Source organism: Dasypus novemcinctus, chromosome 1, assembly GCF_030445035.2.
Source record: "Dasypus novemcinctus isolate mDasNov1 chromosome 1, mDasNov1.1.hap2, whole genome shotgun sequence".
In the NCBI taxonomy this organism is placed as follows: Eukaryota; Metazoa; Chordata; class Mammalia; order Cingulata; family Dasypodidae; genus Dasypus; species Dasypus novemcinctus.
In genome coordinates, this window is record NC_080673.1 from 136,194,633 (window position 1) to 136,215,920 (window position 21,288).

Sequence of the window (21,288 nt, forward strand, 5' to 3'; positions counted from 1 at the left end):
AGAGTGTTAAGGAATGGAAGGTTCTATGAAGACAAAGCAAAATTCTCTCAGCTTCTACCTGTGCCACCTTTTCAATATATATGTATATGTCACCCACTTGAAAAAAAACCTTCAGTGTTGAGGTTGAATAAGAAAAGAAGAGAGGCTGAGAGGGGCTGGATAGAATGGATACAATGGAGAGGGTAAAGTGACTGGAATATTCTGTTAGTCTCCAAACTTCATTTTCACATATCAAAAATACATATCATATAATATCACTCCCTTGAGAAAACTTTCCAAGGTCTTCCCATCTCAAATCAATTGCTGAACACAAATTACTAAGCTCAAATAACTTTTACCCCTATCCCCTCTTCCCTTATTTACTATTCTTTAATTTTCCCAATTCCTCAGTCTTTTCTTTTCTTTTTTTTTTTTAAAGATTTATTTATTTATTTAATTTCCCCCCCTCCCCTGGTTGTCTGTTCTTGGTGTCTGTTTGCTGCGTCTTGTTTCTTTGTCCGCTTCTGTTGTTGTCAGCGGCACGGGAAGTGTGGGCGGCGCCATTCCTGGGCAGGCTGCACTTTCTTTTCACGCTGGGCGGCTTTCCTCACGGGCGCACTCCTTGCGCGTGGGGCTCCCCCACGCGGGGGACACCCTTGCGTGGCATGGCACTCCTTGCGCGCATCAGCACTGCGCATGGCCAGCTCCACAGGGGTCAAGGAGGCCCGGGGTTTGAACCGCGGACCTCCCATATGGTAGACAGACGCCCTAACCACTGGGCCAAAGTCCGTTTCCCTCCTCAGTCTTTTCTGGACATGCTAACTCTCTTGGAGATTTCCCTCATACCCACACATACACCTGCCTCTGTTTCCCTTTGCTGTTTCCTCATTGGCCACACCATTAATGGAGATCCCTAGAAGGTTTGTATTTTTAGTGCCAGACTCCCCACTTGGCATGACAATGTGGCCTGAGAAAGGATGATTCAAGGTCTGGGGAAAGTTTGGGATTAATACTGTAGCAAGTTATGAGCTTGAATAAATCAGACAGATGGTAGAATGACATCTGAATAGTATGGTGAACCCAGCTGTGTTTGGAGAACATAATTTTTAGTGTTCAAACATGTCAATTATGAGGAGCAAAATAGAAATTAAGTATCCAGAAAATGTACAAAGTTAGTTTAGAGGTAGCCCAGTTGGTTTAAAACACGTCAATTGTTTGTTAATTGTTAGAGGACTGTTAGTAGTAATAGCAGTAGCCCAGGCTGCCAATATGAACAATGGAAATGATGACACACAAAGAATGCACTTGAAATTTTATTCTTCTCAGAAAAGGAATGTGGGTTTTGTTTTTTTAAACTCAGAAAGAGTAGTGAAAGCATCTAAATCATTAGCACAATTCATCCAAACAAAATTCAACTCAGCCTATTCGATTTGGACTGAGAAGAGTACAAAAAAAACAGGGAAATTCTACACAGTCTTCTTTTGGCTCAATATTGATACCTTTTAATAAATCTATCCAAACATGTTGGTAATATGAAGTGATGTGGTAGATAAGAAAGCTGTGCAGGAGATGGATTTTCCAGTCAAACCTAAAAAGAAAAACAATATTGTATTATCTATAAAACTCATATTACACAATATAAAGTATATTTGTATACAGAACACATACACACATCCATCCTAGTCTGGCAGGGTTATTATTTACAACTATATTTAGTTAACATTTCATAATACCTGGTACATAGTACACTTTTAATAAGTATTTGTTGAATAAATTAATGAATAACTGAAAGTTAATAACCAATTTCTTCAATCAAATGAACTAATTTAATATTTCTATTTATTCATTAAAAGTCAGATATATTTTCAACCAATTTTGAAAAAAAGAATTTCTTTCTCAAAATAGTTTATTGAATTGTATATGAAACTATGTTGATGTTATATATCTTCTCCCAAAAAGAAACATTGATTCTGAATTTCTTGGCTCAACTCAAAGGTGAAAGGAGCACTTCTGTGTGAACTAAATGGTGAGAGCCGTGATGCTTGTGATGATTTCTAACCAGAACCATTGCTTCTGGCTGGCGGTATTATTGGCTGTAGAGGAAATTCATTGTCATTTCTTTATAAAGTATTTACAAAACACACATGCATGCAGCTTATACAAATAAAATGAATCAAAAAGATGGAAGCAAAATTTAAAATATTTCATCAGCCAAACCATGATTTAATTAAAGTTCAAACTACATTATTTAACTATATTTTTGGGGTAACTTTCTTCAAGTAAAATCCTGTTTAAGTTTTTGCTTAACTTTTAGACTTAAAGGCACTTGCCAAAATCAAGTAGAAGCAGTTAATTCAAGAATGTATAAAGTACCTCTTAAAAGCAAAAGAAATGACACAATTTAATTTAAATAGAATATTTGCAATAACAAAAAGAAGACTTACATCTCAGTGGGAATATTTAGGCTATTCTTTAGGCATCTCATATTCAAACCATAAGTACTAAATTCTTATTGTCTCTAATAATAGGGAAGGTATGCATATCAAGAAAACTTAATCATATTAAAAAAAAAATTCAGAGAAGTGAAATGACTTGCCCATGACCAAAAGCTTATTTATGTTAGGTCTTCTCATTTCAAGTCCCATATTTATATATAAAATTATTAATTTTCTCTGGCTTCATTTTCCTATTCTTCCACTTACTCCTCATGTTAGCAAAAAGTGTTCCCTAAATAAAATCTTTATCTTTTATTCATTGAAATAAATGTGATATTATCTAGAGCTTACTTAAGTTATTACACTTCTAAAAATTTCATATAATTTTGTAAATGGAAATAATATTATCTATCTTGACTTATCTGTAAGAATTACTGTAGGAATTAACTGAAATATTATAAGCAAACACAAGAAATTAAAATCCATAAAAGTGTAATTCTTTATTGATATTATTTTATTTTTGTTGCTATATTGGCAGTATATTAACTTAATTTCCAGCCTAGAAATTTGCACTTAAATTTGCTTTATTTTCTATTTGATAACTTGGAATTTTAGTGCCCTGTTTCAATTCCTTACTTTACTTTTCCACAAAGCATAACTCTAATTTTCTTATTAAGAATAAAAATGGAAAACTCACCAGAAAGGGGAAAATTTGGTAAGTATTTGTCTTAATGTGATCCCATGGGTTTACAGCTTTCTGATATTGCTGAACAGCCTTGAGATATTGAGAGATTGGAAACTTCTGATAATATTGGTGGATTTTGTTCTAAAAAAAATTATAAATAATTATCTCAGTATCTCATCCCATGTGTTAAAGCAGATCTGAACATAACCAAATAAATTAAAACTTCATTTAAATAAAGTATAGATGATAACAAATGGCTAGAACAAAGTAAAATCTACTCATACAAAATTAGCTTTATGTTTACATTTATAGACAAATTGAGAAAATCTTTTGGTTAGTTCAGACTCCCCAGACCAAATGCCTAAGTGGAAAAAAAAATTAAAAAGGAAAGGAAGAAGTGCAGGTAAGAAGGCAAAAGGTTAATTTCTTGATGTATTAAGATAAAGGTCTCAGGTTGTGGTTTCTTTTCCATGTCTGGTAGGAAAAAACCTAGTCTTTACATATATATTTAGAGTCAGAAAAAACATGTGATTTAATATAATAGAATCGGTAACCCTGAGCCAGTTGTTAACCTTGTAGAAGTGAACAAATTAAGATAGAGTGAACACTTTGTATAGTGTTTATCACATATTTTATGATCAATAAATATTCCCACTTCCATGTCCTATAAAGACTTGGACATAGACTATTAAAGGTATCTTCCTTCAGGATAATTTCCTATTCTTACAAATGGAAAATCAATAAGTTTTTAGATTTACCAGAGAATTAGCATCAGGTGAATACATGGCTATTATAAATTTGGTACAATGGGAGAATACTAGAATAACAGTTTTGACAAAGTATAAGGAAGATATTTATAGAAATGAGAATTTACTAAAAACGGGTAGGTTTTTAGTTGAGAGGATTGCAGTTTGTCAATGTTCAAGCAGTCTCTGTTTTAAATATTTTAGAGGGAATTTTTGCTATATGTAGGAAGTTCATAAAAAACAGGTCTTAGTAGTACATCTATTATGTCCCCAGTAAACCTGTTTAGAGTTTATATATACTACCTGATAGGAGCCTCACAAATATCTGCAAGACCGATATTACTATGCATATTTTTCAAGAAACTGCAGCTTAGAGTACAAAACAGCCTTGGGAAATAAATTGTCCAATCCAAAGCCTGTGCCCTTTACTGAGCTGTCTGGCATTTTAGTTCATAAAAGGAAGGTTTGATGACCTCTTCTGGTTTCAAAATAACCTACAGCAGCTGCTAATTTTGAAATATCAGGCCATGGCATAGTACCAAAGAGAAGTTGAGTTAAGCAGTTATGTGATAGGTATTTATCTGTCACATGTTTAGATACTAGGTGTCTAAACTAAATTTAAATTAGATTGTTTAAATTTAAAAACACATTTTTGAGGTTTACAACCCCTGCCAAATCAGAGAATTGTTCAACATTGTTCTTAAAAGATTGATACAGATCTATTAGAAACAATGATAAAAGTGTTAATTATGAATTTTTATGGTAAATATTTCCTTGTGGTGAAATAAGTAGATTGGAATGATAGATGATAACTGAAATGTACTCTTTTACTTGAAATTGTAATTTGTATGAGAAATTTACCAGCTGTTTCAGGTAGTTCTTTTCTTGTTCAGTCAGCTTAGTTTTCTGTTAAAAATAAAATCAACTGTTATAAAATGCAAAAGAAAACATTTTGGAATGATAATTAATTTCATTTAAATGAAAATTACTTACCTCAGTGACTACTTCAGTTGATTCCTTGGGGAAAGAAATTGAAAATCAGCTTTACTTAGTTGGTCCACCAGTAATTTTGTCTATATCGTTATAATAGAGAGCTAAGACTAATTATTTTAATAACATAGGACCAAGCCACTGCTACCTAGAAACAAAGCTCTACTTTATTGAATATATGAATTTATTAATAATTCAATCAGTTAAAACATTCATGATCAGAGCATGTGTTCTGTGTAAACATAATGGCACATGACTTAAAGTATGATTTATTTCAAACGTTCTATTATCTACAGTGTCCTTGCAATGTTTAATTTCCACAGATTAGGCAGATGGAAGCAATGCTAAGTAGGCCTGCTGAGGTGTGTATCAAAGCCTGCATAACTTTCACAGACGATCGTTGTTTTTTATTAGTGGATCTGGACTCCCAATTCTACTTGAAGGGGTAAAGTATGCTTACTAAGGCACTGCTGAGGAAGACCTTGAGCTGCGCCTCCCGCATGAAAACTCTGGGTAACAATCCTTCCTTCATTCTCTTCCAGGGCCCTTTTCCCTTTGTGCTCACCCACTTGCTGTTTTGTACTTATGACTTACACATTTCATATCCCTCTGCAGTGTTCCACCTTCTAATATGAGAATGTGTCCCGGGTAAAACAATAGTGAAGGCAATTGACAAGACTCTGATTTAGCATTTACTTGTTTTAAAAATGCATACTTGCAGTAAATGGGATCATGCAATGTCTGACCTATTGTAGCTGGCTTACACAACTTAGCACAATGTTTTTGAGTTTGATTCACTTTGTAACATATATCAGTACTTCTTTTCTATTTATGACTGAATAGCATTCCATTCTATGTAAAAGTCAATTAGTAGTTATCAGGGTCTTGGGAGAAAAGGATGATGAAAATATTTTGGAACTAGATCAAGGTGGAAGTTGTACAAGAGGAGAGTATGGGCCATGATGTGAACCAATGTATATGAGGTGCAGAGGTGCCCAAAGATGTACTTACCAAATCCAATGGATGTGTCATGATGATGGGAACGAGTGTTGTTGGGGGGGGGGGGGAGAGGGGGGGTGGGGGGGTGGGGTTGAATGGGACCTCACATATATATTTTTAATGTAATATTATTACAAAGTCAATAAAAAATAAAAAATAAAAAAAGAAAAAAAAAAAAAAAAAAAAAAGAATGTGAATGTACTAAGTGCCTCTGAACTGTTTGCTTTAAAATGTTAATTTTATGTTCTTTCACTTCAATTTTTAAAAAACTTATTTCCAGTAAACCAGAGTTCAGCTCTACATTGTTGCAGAGATGGGACTGAACCATTACTCTTGTTTACATAGATTGTTAATTTAAGATCTCTAAAATGACTTTTATCTGAGTTTGTCTCACAAGGTTTTTCTCTTATTTCCCTTGAATATTTGATGAGGCCCTGTTAAACATTTAATAATTCCCAATTTGCTTAAAATTGTTAGCCAATAGCAGAAAAGCATAGTACTTCTCAATGAAATGGTTGATTGATTTTAAAAGAAAGTATCACTTACCTCAGTAGATGAACTCCTAGAAGATTCCTTGAGAAATAAAAGAATCAAAATAATAAAAATCTAGGGACCCGGATAATTGATTCTTTTCTAATATTTTTTAATATTTATGCAATTATATATCTTTCTTATATTACAAAAAGGGCGTACTCTTAGAGGTGAAAAAGGATTACAATAAAAGAAAATTTTAACAAATTACAGTAAAATGAAACAAAAAAGAAAGATGCAGATAAAATTATACTGTATGGAAGGATCATGTTTACATTTAAGGTCTTAATTAAGAGAATTCAGGAAAACTGAGAGAAACACAGTTGAGTTATTAAAAGAGGAACTTTTTAAATATGCCATGCCATGCCATTAGTATTTTAATGTTAGTTGTAGAAAATATTATTCAAACATAGCTTCACATAAAAACAATACTTTACCATATCAGCAGTCTTCTTTGTGGTTTCCTTGAAGAAAAAAACAGAAAAATTAAACACATTATCCCCATGGTATTAGTTATATAGAGTTTCTTTTAAGAATTTATAAAGAAAATCCTTCTTTCATTAAAAGAAGAATAAAGTCAATATATTTTTATTGTTCCTTTTATTCACTGTTGTATCCCCAAGAACTAAAATAATGTAAGGGACATAGTGGTTGCCAAGTGCATATTTCTTAAATAAATACACAAGATTTATCTAAGCAACACTGAATAAATATTTTAATAGTTCTGTATTTATTGAAATTATATTTATATAACTTAAATGAATATACATACATAATCAAACCTGTAATTTGAATAATGTCAATCTAAAGTTCCTTTTATTAACAAAAGTTTAAGTTTTGAAATGTAAATTGCAAGAAAAAGTCAGTAAGTAATAGCTTAGGTAGAAAAAAGATAAGAGAAAAAACAGTTGATTAAGTTGGAAATGTACAAGAATTTACAGCTAAATGATAAGGTCTCCATTCTCATGGAAACTGGTGAATTTGATTGATTAGTGGATTCATGCTTCCCTTAATTGAAATATTCATCAAATTATGACAAAATATAGTTGTTTATTTTCATTATTACTTGGATACCCATGTTCTTGGATTTTTGTTAGCCATCAAAACTAACATAGAAAGAAAATCAGTTTCAAATAAAATATATACTCTAAGAATTATATACATATATATACATAATTAATATATATATATATAGTCTGACATACCTATAATCTCCTAGGTATACATATTATTGTAAAAATGTAAAATGTCTTCTTCCAGTTGTGAAAATAAATGTCAAAGAAATGGTTTTTAATTTTTACCTGTATGAAGATCTGTGTAAGACTCAGATCTTCCAGATCTGATAAACCCAATATTTTTCTTCAGAAAAATGGAGATATTCATAAAACAGTGAAATTTTTATTAAGGTATTTATAAAATTTCTGGAACCTGTCACTTGCTCTCAAGTTAAGAGCTACTGTTTTGCCTTATAAACGAATGGCTAATGTGAAAGCAGCAAACATCTTCCCTAAATCTATGGGGAAGATGGGAAGAGTGATAGACCAAGATGATGGGAAGTTTGTTTTCTTAGTTTCCCTGTAAGAACACTGTCTAAAATCCTGTTAACTAATTACCTCTGAATGGTTTATCTCTAGAAGAAATGTCTTAAGTCCAGACTGAAGCTGTCATATTTTGTATACAGGATATCTTTGACTTAAAACAATTTAGTCACTGATCTATATTCTAGAAGTGAAGTAAATATCTATATCAGCAATGTCTACTTAAAAGAGTAAATCCATTTAAAGTATGTAGAAAACCCAGTTATTCAACTATAATCTAAAATGATATACTGCTTTGAAATCTACCCTACTTTTGGTTTTGTTCAAAAACAGTGTAATTAAAATGTTGTACCTCTTAGTGTTCTCTTGGGAAGTAAAATATGTGTATGACCTCCTGATTAAATAGGGCTACAGCACCATTCTAGCATTCTTTGGCAATCTTAGAACTAAAAGTTTATAGATTTGGGAATAGCAAGTAAAGTTTATGGTTTATTAACAAGAAATCCATTCAGCAATATCTCTCTTTCACACCCTGGTTCACAAAGAGCCCACAAATATGTTTTCCTGGGACCCTCTTCAAATCCATTCATGGACTATAAATCAATGAAACATCATCTCTTTCACATTCAGAGATTTAAAAGAATACTTAAAATGGCTGAGTTCTTAAGAAAATGGCTTGTATTTAGTAAAAGTATATTTAAAATATATCTTCAGTCAACAAATATTAGAACAAAATAAAACTCACCTGACTCCTATGCATGAAAGCATCCTTGTCTTGTTTATATTGCTATAAAATAAAAAAAAATTATATAATCATGACAAAATCAAAAGTAATATCTGAAAATTATTAATTTAAGTTTGACTTACTTCCTGAGAGAAGCTGGCAGGTTCCTTAATAAAATAAGAGGAAATATGTTTTAATTATTTATTTATAAAATTTTTATTTTATTTTTTTACTTTCCTTTTTCAGAGATGAAATAAATAGGAATAAAACTAGGCTATTTCTTGGGTGATGTTAAAAATATCTAGTCATCTGTGATTTTCAGAGAGACATTTGGACAATAGCACTACATATTCGGAAATGACCTGGATGAACCCAAATCCTTATTCCAGAGTGATACAATGTATTCCTCTTACTCTGCAAAATTTAATTGTACTGTACATCATATTTCCTGGTTGCTAGCAGTATTAATGCATGACCTTTAGAAAAGGAATTGGTATTAAAAGTTTTGGCTAGAATTTGCTAGAGGACAAATCTATTATTTGTTTCTTTAGATGTGCATGTACATTTTTGATCTGCTTTCCCCCAATTTTTCTTACAAGTCCACACTTTCAACTTTCCCAGACTCTGTAACTCTAAAGATACTGTTTTTAAAAAAATGGAATAAAAAATATTTAATACAGTGTGAAATATCCTGCTGGTTATTAGGAGGTTGTCTTTGTAATAAAATGCCTTACCTCATTGCTGAAGAATTGCTCTCTGTTCTATAAAAATAAACAAAAACAAATGAGTTTCTATTTTATGACCTAATCAAAAGGTCAAGGAGAATCTCTGACATCTATTTCCCACATGATAAAATTTCTTTCCATTAAAAACTGTTCTATGAAACAAAGCTAAAAAGGGTTATGTAGAGCTTTGACAAGTCACTTCACTTTCTTTAATTTTAGATTCTTTGGTTAAATCAAGGTAATGATTTCTTTTTTACATCAAAGAGTTGTTTAAAGAATCAAATGAAATAGAATATGAGCAAACATTTAAACATATAAGTTCAATTTAAATGAAATTTCTTATGTGCACCTACTCCTAATATTGTTACTATATTCAGACTCTATTTTTTTGTGATTTAATTTCTGGCATATAAGATTTTACTTACAAGTGTTTAACTAGTGTAGAACTTAATAGGGACATATTGTCTCTAGTTATTTTTCTTTTTTTATCTTCTCACCCCATCACAAACAAAAGTGCAGAACTCACCAAAGTGGGAACCAAGGGGAAGAAAGTCCTTGTATTTAGGTGAGTCCATGGATTCATTGCAACCTGATACTGACGAGAAGCCTGAAGATACAGGGGGAGGTTCAGCTTCTGATAAATTTGGCTGATTTTGTTCTAGAGGGAAAGAAACATATCAATATTTACTCCAATGTTGAATCTCTTCATGAGTCAACGCAGATCTTGGCAGGACTTTATTTAATTAGATTATTTATAAATGGCAAGAAATTTGCCCAGCCAATTAATAGTTTAGTTATATAAAAGTCACTGTGGCAGTTTATAGAATGAATTGCAGAATTATCTGGTTAATTAAGGTTCATGTTTGCATGAACAAAGGTATGTTCCTAAGAAATAAAGAAGAAAATTTCTTGAATTACTAAGATAAGTGTCTGTGTGTTATTTATTTTTCATGTATGTTAGAAGAATTCTGGTCTTTGGAGTCAGATAAAACTGAACTTTAGATCCCATGACCCTGATCTGATTGCTTAATCTCCCTGAATATTACTTGCCATATAGAATTATATCTGTTAGAATATACAGGGAAGTTTGCATAGTACCTATTATATGTATCAGGCTTAATATATTCCAGTAAGTTTTAGAGCCTTTTTTTTGAATTCAAAGATTTTAGAAATTAAATATGAAATAACAAAGGCATCTTTTCTTAGGAGAATATTTATCTCATAGACATTGAAAATATATGCGTGTGTAGAAAATCAGTGAGTCTTCAGAACTGCCTAGGAAAAACTGTTAATTTTTCAATGCCTATTTTCAGTGCCATTGGAAGCATTTTTGCAAAATATTAGGAAGAACTTTATAAAATTAGAACTTCCTAAATGAAAGGTTATATTTGGGCGGGTCCCACTTTTAAGTGGTTAAAGAGAGATTGTTTAGGTCATAAAGGTTTTAGAAGGAATGTCTGCTCTGTGTGGGATATAATAATAATAATTGCTACGTCTTTTAGATGCATTCATCTATTGTATTTCAAGCACTCTTTTAGTAATTTACGTATTTATTATCTAATATTATACTCCAGGGTCGGTTTATAATCTTCATATGGAATGGAGTTGAATAGGTTGTAGCTTGGAGAAGTTAAATAATAATTTGTGGAGTTGGAGTTGGAATGCAAGTTGCCTGACTCCAAAGGCTGTGTTCTTTCCCTGCACTACATGCTTCTTTATCCCATAGGGAATAGTTACATGACTTCCTATAGCTTGGAAAAGGAGTAGTTCATAACTTTTGCTCTTGAGATATCCACTTATGATACTATCGTAAAAGAGAAGTTGGGAGAGCAGTAATGTGATACTTCAACTATACTGGTATCTAAACTAGATTATTTAAACTTAAAATTTTTTTCCCTGAAGTTTGTAACTCCTTCAAAATCAATTGGATGATTGTTCAATGCTTATTTCCTTAGAGGGAAAATCCACATCTATTTTTCAAGTCAATAGCTAGAAACTAGAACAACTCAATTAACAAAAAATATACTTATTAATAATTTGAGAGTGAATAGAGCATTGGGATCTAATGATAAATGATTATTTGGAAGAAGAAAGTAATAATATGATGTTTTACTTGAAATTATAATTTGTATGAAATATTTACCAGTTGTTTAAGGTGGTACTTTTCTTCCTCTGTGAGTTTATTTTTCTGTTTGGAAAACAAAACAAAACAAAAAACTTGTTAGGTAAGTAATCCAAAAGAAAACACTACCAGGATATATATACTTCATTTATTTAAATGAAAATTATTTACCTCTGCAGAAACTTCAGCAGATTCCTTAGGGAAAGAAAAGAAGAATTAACTTTAATGACTTAGAATCTCTAAATAACTGTATTAGGGGCAATGACCTGAATATTTCAGGGCCCAAGCTACTACTACTGAGAAATTACGACTTTTTAAAAAAGAATTCAGTAAGTTAAAGCCCCCATCATCAGACTCTTCAGTCTGAGTCTAAAAACAAAACACTGGAAAAATATTTCACTTCAAAATTTTCATCAATTCTACATTATCCATACAATATTAAATGGCTACAAAGTGTAGGCAAGTAACAAAAAAATTATAAATTAGGCCTGATAAGATTTACGGCAAACTAAATCCTGTATACTTTTTCTTGAGGACACAGCTATTACTTGTGAGTGGCTATTGGCATTCCCCTTTGAGATCTGGACTCGTAGTTTAGAGACAGGGTAAAGCATGCTTCCTAAAGCCCTGGCTAGGGAGACCTTGGGCTATGCCTCAGGCCACAAGCCTTCCAGAACACATTTCCACATGGTGTTTTTTGCTTGGAAATTTCTACCACTACAGATGCTCCTTGTACCAGTGGCCTACCCAATTCCTAAACCACTCCTTCATTCAACCCTGTAAACAGACGTTCTCTCATTTTGACGTGCATCACAACACCAGGGTGATGCTGATGTTCCTAGTCCAGGGACAACACTTTGAGAAACACTTTGAGTATCCTGAGCAATACTTAGAATTATTTCAGGATAAAACTATGTTGAAGACAATCAGAAGGCTCTTAATTTGGCACTGTCTTGATTTAAAATGCAATTTCTTCTAGAGTGAAATATCTGATATACATATTTTAAAGGCACTGAATATTAAAGCAATGTATATTGTATAGACAGTCAATTTCAACTTCTCCCAAGGGACACTGCATCTTGGTAAATGGTTTCTACATAAAATAAACCATAAAATGGTTTCTTCCCTGACTATTTAGATTTTGGCTTTAGCAACAATTTAATGTACAGCCTAACAGCTGGAAATCTATTATTTCTTGACCAGTTACCTTTTTGATGTTAAAAGAAAGTGTCTCTTACCTCACTAGATGGTCTGCTAGACAATTCCTTGAGAAATAATAATAAATATTAATGATCAAAATCTGGTGATCAGAAGTCCTGAACATTATTTCTTCAGTATTAGTAATTATTTTGGATATATATATATTATTTACATGGCCATTAGTATGATAAGTTAAAGCAGGGTTCTTAGCCGTTTTTGTTCCATGTATCCCTTTGCCAGTCAGGTGAAAACCATGGACTTCTTACTAAGTCCACACTATGTTGGGTATTATTTAATAAATATATCACATCCATACCAATATGTTCCCACAAGAATAATGCTTTTTGAATTTCAATTCAAGCTCAGGGACCCTTGTTAAGAACTCCTGAGTTAAAGGATTGAAACAAAAGCACTGTAACCAGGTTTTTTGGCTGTTCATTATTACTCACCTTTAATCATCTTTTCCATAAGTTGAAAAGATCAAAATCACCTAATCATTAAATGGAAGTATCTCAAGAAACTATGTACCAATTCTGGCAGAAACTATTAAAGTGAGCAGAGAGAAATTGTCATTTTTAAGCAATCTATAGATCTCTTTCCAGTTTATTAAATGGAAATTTATAAATGTTCCAATACCAATTAATATTTTAATACTACTAATTGATACTACCAATCAAAAAATGTTCAAATAAAAATTTCTTACCATTTCACCAATTTTCTTGGTGGTTTCCTTAAGGAAAGAAAAAGAATTGAACTTATTTTCTTACCAGCATTGCTTAAAAAAGATATTCCTTTGAACATAAAGGGAAAAATCTCTTTTCCACAGATAAGCATTAGAATGCATTCATTTTCCTTGTATGAGTTTTGTATGAATTCTATTAGAATTTCCCATTTGATGTAAACATTAAACTACTGGTAAACAGTAACATTAAGAAACATGGGGGTGGGAGGAGGGTTGGCCTTCTCTACTCAATACTGTTGTATTCCGAAAGCCTAGGAAAGTGTCTGACACGTAGATCTTTTTCAATAAGTGTTTACAAGATTAATTTAGACAATGAATGGATAAACTTTTTTTTTCAACAATTAAGTCGTCCTTTGTTTTGTCATGTATTGGAAACATACATTAGGCCAACTACACGGCGAGGCCAACAAACATGCAATTTTGGTAGTGAATATATAATGTTTCCATATAAACAAATTTAAGTTGAAAAGAAAAACATTACATATTAACCTAAATGGGAAATGGATAAAAGGAAAAGAAAAACAGAAAAAAAATGCAAAGTTTGGAGCTTTTAAGAATGAAAATCACTAAATGATAACATCTCCCTCAGTCTTCAAAGAATCTAGGAATTTAATATATTAGTTGATTTCATGCAAAACATATTCTTTCTTCTAGAATTACTTATAGACTTAAGATTCAAGGATATAATTTTGTTATTTTAAAATATTGTTTGTTTTAAAATTTGATTGTCTTATAATACTGGGTTAATTTCAATGTGGCTTAAAATCTGGGTTAATTTCAATGTGGCTTAAAGTACTATAATATTTTCACTTAGCATTGTGCTATAGGTGTTAAATCAAGATATTCCATACAGAATGTGAAACAAGTGTCATCCAGAAAAGAAAACTAAGCCAAGAGGGATATAGAATTTATAGAAATGCAGTCTAGCCTTTTTTGGCATAAAATGATAGCAAAGAAAGCACAATTGTGTGACCAAAAGAATATAGAATTGTGGAGGAACTGTGAAGGTGATAGACTGTTAACAAGTTTATTCAAAGATAGCCCACTTTAATGACATGACTCATGAATGTTTTCCTGATACCTTTTTCACATTGGTCCATAGTAAATAGGTAAAGAAATCATAATTAGAGTTAAAAATAATGCTCATTTTTGGGTAAGAAAATGACTCATGTTTGATCACAAAATATAACTCATCAACCAAAGATTAATAGATTAAAATAAGTGAATTTTACCTCACTGGGGCGAATGAACACATTCTTGCCTTGCTTAATTTGCTACAACATAAAAAAATTAAAATTATAAACAATGATAAAATTTAAAAACTTTAAAATATATTTAATTAAAGAAGTTAGGACTTACTTCCTCAGAGATAATGGCAGATTCCTTAGAAAAAGAAAAAAATTATTACCAGCAGTAAAGTATACTATTACCCAGTGGGAAGATAATACACTCAGTCTTTGCTTCATTTCAGAGCAAAATTGACCAAAGTTTTGCTCCCTCTTCATAAAGAATTTATTGTATTCTAGATAAGCAATTCATTCGTCATTAAAAAACTTTCCAAATATCAAAGGTAAAGGAGAAAGGAAAGATTTTATACTTCCTCTGTACAGCTTTATATTCTTTTTCTTTTAACATTTCTTTTCTTTTTAAGAGATTAAATATTTTACAGGAAATCAAGACAAATCCTTGGATTATAATTAGGATGTCACTGGGAATCTGTTAAATATCTGTTTCCAGGAAGTGTTTGGAAATATGCATTTAATATAGATTCAGATATGAGCATGAGTCCTTATTCCAGAAACAGAATGGATTTCTGTCACTCAAGCAGGATATAGGATGTTCATCATGAATTCATTAATATCATTAATATTGGAGAACTTAAGAGAAAAATGCACAAATCTAATCTTGCTAAATTTGGTCTTTTTACTTCTTTTTTTATTTTATTAGGTGAAAGAATTTTATCTTTATATTAAAATGTTTTACCTCACTGGAGGAGTGATAGTCCATCTTCTATATAAAAAACAAGACAAGAAATAAAAAACAAGTTTCAGTTTTATGGCCTATATAAAATAATAAGCTGTATCTTTAGTATCTTCAGTTATTTAAGTTAATTTATGTTTGTGGCAAGGGAATTTTTTTCATCTGTTTCCAGGGCTGTTGGGTTGAGTGAAGTCTCTTTGCAAAATTCTCTTAGTTTCCTATAATATTAACAAGGAAGTGCATCTAAACTTCAAATAAATTTCTAGTTATGGTTTAATATATTTCTTACTTTTAGGAAGTGGTTAGGTTCTGGTTTTTAAATATTAATCCTAACACAGTTTAAAATATAGCATGGTATATATAGATGAGCTATAGAATCTTATATACTTTAATATCATGATGTTATATTTATTTTATTTAGTTTAATTGCTGGAATTAATAGCTAGAATTAAAACTATTGGGCAAATGTTCCTGTTAAGCAGTAGAAACAGGTGAAGATTAAATATTTGTTATAAATCATTATCATACAAACTCTATATTTATGTTCCCAACATTTTATGGCAAAGTAGTTTTTATAATTCATGATCTATCACTCGCTAGTGGAGCCACTATATTTTTATTTGAATAAAATATTTCATTTAAAGGGAAGATTAAAATATGTATTTCCACCTTCATCATTTTGTGAGATTATTATTACTTTCTCACTGGAAGAATAAGATGCTTAGAAAGTCAAGGTATTGTTTTCATGTTAGGCTAGTTGGCAAGTAATTTTCAAAGTTACCACTCTGCCATGTACGCTTATTTCATGTCCGGTCATCATCAGTTCCAAAATACTTTAATCAAGAGTGATGAAACTGTTACTTGTTTAGTTATTTTTGAAATTGACATTTTATCTGTGACTTGACTGCACTTTCAAAAGGGTATGCCAGAGGACTGAAAATGGTTCCCCAGTAAATTCAAACAAGAATGGAGAGAAATATATGCCTTTTAACTATAACTAAAATCTGTCCAGCAATACGACAAGGATGCTTCACGGAAAATATGTTCCCCCGCATATCTTGTATAACTCAGGTTCAATACTGTCTTTGATTATAGGTTTAAAAGGTCAAACAGTTAGTCTATAATCATTGCTGCCCACCCCTGCCATCTTCTGTGTACATTAAAAGGTTCACTCTTATATACTTAAAAAAGAATAGATAACTTAGAAACATCTTAATATACTTACATGCTTTGCAAGGGCAACAGCCAAAAGGCAGGTAAAAATGAAGAACTTCATGTTTACCTTGTCCTGTAAAATAAATGCTTTGTAAATCAATAATAGTTTATTTTCTTAAATCCCATATTTCTTCAATAATTATAGGTTTTTATATTTATATATTTTTACCTTTTCTCCAGATATTGAGGGCAGGGAAATAAAGACTAGTGACAGCAGAGATATTTGGGAAACATATGAATACGGATATGCAAAATACTTAAGACTTGCATTGCTTAAATTTGTTATTAGTTTCTCATGCCTTCTACAATATCTCAGATACATTTACTTACTATTTTAAGACAAAAATGACATTTTCATGCATATAACCTTCATTTTAGAAATAATTCATTATTAGGAATTTTAATAAGATCATAAATATTGCCTCAATAAGTATCTGAAATAAATTTATTGAATATAGCTGTTTACCTCAATATTATTTAGACATTATATTTTCTAAGGATGAAAGAAATTGGGCAAATGTTAACTGAGAGTTAAAAAAGTTACATGGTGGTCAATGAGAGACATAGAAATGGATACAGGTACTAAAGAGCTACTATATGCCAGACTAGTAAGTGCTTAGGTGTGTTATAATTAATATATCTAATCTCCAGAACAACTATGTTAGGTAAATATTTTTGCACGTAATGTACAAAATGAAGAAAGTAATCCAGGAGACTACACATCAAATGTGCAGTTCCTTGAATTTCCAAAAGCATCGTTAGGATGAACTTGCCCTTAAAATAAGACTTTTGTACTTCCTTTTAAGAGAGAACAGTGTCTACATGGTAATTGTATCTGAAAACAATGAAAAGGAGATAAACAAATAGTTTGTTGTTATAAAACAATTTTTCAGAACATCCTAAGGTACTCTGGCATTAGTTTCTTTAAAAATAATTTTTTTTGCAGAACAATATTATTAGGTTTTACAATAGAATTAGGTAAATAGAATTTTTAAAAAGGATAAATGAAAATGTTACCTTGTTTCCTAGATGAAAGACAAGAAGCCCTGGTAGTGGGAGACTGAGGCCAGTTATCGCAACACTATTTATACCTTGCTCCTCCATGACATGGTAATTTCGCTGTTTAAAATACCTATAAGGAATATGAATTCTAAGAAGTCATCATGATTAGAAATTGTTTTTACATCCAATTTTTGTACCGTAGATTCCAAGGAGTGCTTTAACTCAGGTTGATTTACAACATGATAACAGGAAATGAGGATGTTATAACGTAAAATGGTTATCTATATTCCTTGTTTGTGTAGCTCCCCTCTGCCGTGAACTAGTTTTATGGTTCAATAAGATTTTATTCTCTTCTGGGCTCGGTATTATCGTAAATAAGATTAACACACTATGAAAATAAATAAAGATACCTCAATGATTCTTCTTGTCTAAAATCTTTTGAATATCTCAAATGACATGTGTATGTTCTCTAACATTTCATTAATATATGGAGAAATGTATCAACACTTAAAATATGGTTAGCAGTAAGCAACTCTATGTAACATAATGGGTAACTAGCTAGAATGTTACTAGTGCTAACATTTTATTCATCTTTTAAAAATCTCTTTCAGCAGTCTTTGCCTCTGTAAAATAGTAATAATAATATTTAATCCAACTTATAAACTTGCAATGATAAGCAATAATTTATGTAAAACAAATTGGTATCTACAAGGCACCCACTTAACGAGAAAGTCACAAATGAAATGTCTGTAATGTCAAATAAGTAGCATAAATGACTAAAATACGTCCAAATATGAGAAAAATATGATACGGTAAGTGCAAACCTTATCTGAAGAGTTAGTACTCAGCTCCAGTCAGTTTTGATATGTAAAACATATTCCCCATTTTCTGTTTTTTAGAATAAGCAAGATACTTAAGTATTAATGCTAAATATCATTTTTTATATATTGACAAGTAATTCAAACTATTTTAAAATATTATGTTGGATGATGAAACATGAGCACTTCTGGATTTTTCCTAAGTGCTGCCTATTTGAGACCTGTGGAGAAAATTCTAGACAGAGATTTTTAGAAAATGAGTTATTTAAGTGTTCTGATAAGTGGAGGAATTGATGTTTAAGCATCAAGATGTTAAAATTTCTAATAGTTCTGTGTAGAAGGCTTTATAAAATTTATCACACATATGATTATATTCTTTTTATTTTGATGGGTATTTGGGTTTTTTCATTTTTTAATTATTTTTAATTGTTTTTTTTAAAGATACATAGATCACAAATAATGTTACATTAAAAAATATAAGAGGTTCCCATATACCTCCCCCCTCCCCCCAACTTCTCCCACATCAACAACCTCTTTCATCATTGTGGCACATTCATTGCATTTGGTGAATACATTTTGGAGCACTGCTGCACCGCATGGATTATAGTTTACTTTGTAGTTTACACTCTCGCCCAGTCCTTTCAGTGGGTTATAGCAGGATATATAATGTCCAGCATCTGTCCCTACAGTATCATTTAAGGCAATTGCAAGTTCTGAAAATGCCCCCACATCACATCTTTTCTTCCCTTTCCCTGCCCTCAGCAACTACCAAGGCCACTGTCTCCACATAAATGATACAATTTCTTCCGTTGCTAGAGTCACAATAGTTCTATAGTAGAATACCAGTAAGTCCACTCTAATCCATATTTTACTGCTCCATCATGTGGACCCAGGGATGGTGATGTTCACTCCACCTCTAAGTCAAGAGGGGATTTAGATCCCACATGGTTGATGGAAGCGATTCTCCTGCTTGCAGCTATAGGCACTCTCAGTTCCCTGGTGTGGTCAATACTAAAGGAGATCAATATTACATGGTGTTTAGCAGCTACTGACTTAAAGTGATTTCTTCAAAGGGATTATTTTTCCTGGAACTGCTCTTTTTTACGGTTTCTAATTTTTGTGTCTCCTTTGCTGCTATCAACCATCTTTTCAACTTCTATTTCTTGATTTTAAGTTTTGAGAGCTTGGAAACTACATTGCTGTGCTTGTTCATGTCTGTGACTCACTGGTAACTGTTTTATGAGTTACTTCTCTATGTGATACTGAATCCTTCTCCTTCCCTCTGGTCCCTGAATAACATAACCCAATCTTCTCCCTTTTTCTCTTATAGCTTCTTGCTTTCATTTGCACTTGTTCTTTTGCTCAGCCTATAGTATCCTCATTTCTCTCAATCTACAGCTACCAACTTATTCTGTGCCACTCACCAGCCACAATACTCATTCTCTCCTTTTATTCATGATCAAAGTTCTTAGAAGACTTCATACTTGTGGCTTCTTCTCCCTAAGCTCTTCAATTCATGTCTTTGGAACAAGTTCTTGTCATCTTCTGTTGCTTGGATGATTGTACCCAGTTTCTTAAAAGGTCTTCCGGCCTCTAGTTTCTCCTTTCTAAGATGTATTTTCCACAACATCCTCACAAATATTTTCTTTCTAAACTAGATGTAATAGGTAATTTTACTGAATCTAAGCATTTCTTTGGTTTCTTTTCTTGTCTAAGGTAATGTTCAATATATTTAACATCGAATTCAAGGCTATTCAAAATCATGCCCAGGAGTTAAATCTGGCCCCATTTCTTGACACGCTGTATGTCCCAGGTACAGTCTTTCTAGAGTACACCATTGAGAAGGAATGACCTTCTCAAATATTTTCTGCCTTGTAAATTCATGTCTTCATGAAAAACATTTTGAAATTTCAAGTCATCTATGAAAATCTCTCTCAAATCTTCAACAAATCACTAATTCTTTATGCTGTGTACTCAAGCTTTTTATACACTCGGTGAACAAAATATGTACACAGATGCTGAAGCTGAAAATGTAATAGACATTCTTTACTTTAAGAACAATTATTTAGTAACTAGTATGTGCCAGGAATTTTTCTATACATTTGGAATAAACCACAAATAAAAATTTCCTCCTTCATGGAGCTTATGTTCTAATGGCTGAGAGAGATGAACACATGATAAATAATATACTAACAAGTATAAAAAATAATTTTTTTCACTCATTTTGATTTTGGTAATTCTAGCATGCGAATAGTGGTATTACATTTTAGTTTTAATTTGCATTTCCCTGCTGACTAAAGAGGTTGAGCTTGAACCTCTGCATCATTTAGAATCTAATTCCACAAAACCACATGTCTCTAATGCTTTAATTATACTATTTTTGGACAAAATTCTATGTCTTTTGTTCAATGAGCTGTCACTCATCAATTTAGTGTATGAATTAGTAAAAAGGTATTTTAAGTCCCTGTCACTTTGAGATTCCATACCAAAATGTTATATCAGTTACATGTCATTGGGAAAAATATTAAAGAAATGAAATTTAGAAATAACATCTTACATTAAACTGTTTACCTTATTTGTCAACTTAAACAGTTAAGAAAATTTCAAAAAATGGTGTAGAAATATAATATCCCACAAGTTTCATTAGAATCCTGATTGCTTTATTAAGCATATACCATAATTAATATCAGAATTTCAATGATTCTTTAAGTGGATCATTTATCTTCTGGATGAAGGCAATGGGGTTTCTAGAAGATAAATAGCTCCTTCAAGTTGACATTCTGATAATGCTGATTCTGAAGATAAAATAAATACTAAGAGTAAAAAAAATCATCTTTAGGCAATACAAAATTATATA

At 31.7% G+C, this 21,288-nt stretch overlaps 2 protein-coding genes across 2 annotated transcripts in view; one reads left to right on the forward strand and one right to left on the reverse strand.

The window, feature by feature from the left end:
- Nucleotides 1-21,288, forward strand: part of CSN2 (casein beta) — a 202,927-nt gene that overhangs the window by 119,584 nt on the left and 62,055 nt on the right. The gene's annotated exons all lie outside the window — the stretch shown is intronic.
- On the reverse strand, nt 1,280-17,810 carry LOC101446987 (alpha-S2-casein-like). The gene is made up of 19 exons (XM_023584404.3): nt 17,629-17,810; nt 16,622-16,684; nt 15,400-15,426; nt 14,776-14,799; nt 14,649-14,690; nt 13,378-13,404; nt 12,713-12,739; nt 11,646-11,669; nt 11,496-11,540; nt 9,879-10,010; nt 9,362-9,388; nt 8,771-8,794; nt 8,649-8,690; nt 6,803-6,829; nt 6,381-6,407; nt 4,839-4,862; nt 4,707-4,751; nt 3,112-3,240; nt 1,280-1,567 (listed from the first exon to the last, which is right to left on the reverse strand). Exons 1-19 carry the CDS (start codon nt 17,713-17,715, stop codon nt 1,562-1,564), a joined length of 849 nt encoding a protein of 282 aa, XP_023440172.3. The 5' UTR covers nt 17,716-17,810; the 3' UTR covers nt 1,280-1,561.

Bases quoted from the DNA above. Each gene is read 5' to 3' on its own strand.
- LOC101446987 (XM_023584404.3), bottom strand. From the start codon at position 17,715: ATGGAGGAGCAAGGTATAAATAGTGTTGCGATAACTGGCCTCAGTCTC. The intron at 12,740-13,377 runs GTAAGAAATTTT...TTATTTCTCAAG, and splicing joins CCAAGAAAATTGGTGAAATG to GAATTGTCTAGCAGACCATC. The intron at 11,670-12,712 runs GTAAGAGACACT...TCTTTCCCTAAG, and splicing joins CTAGCAGACCATCTAGTGAG to GAATCTGCTGAAGTTTCTGC.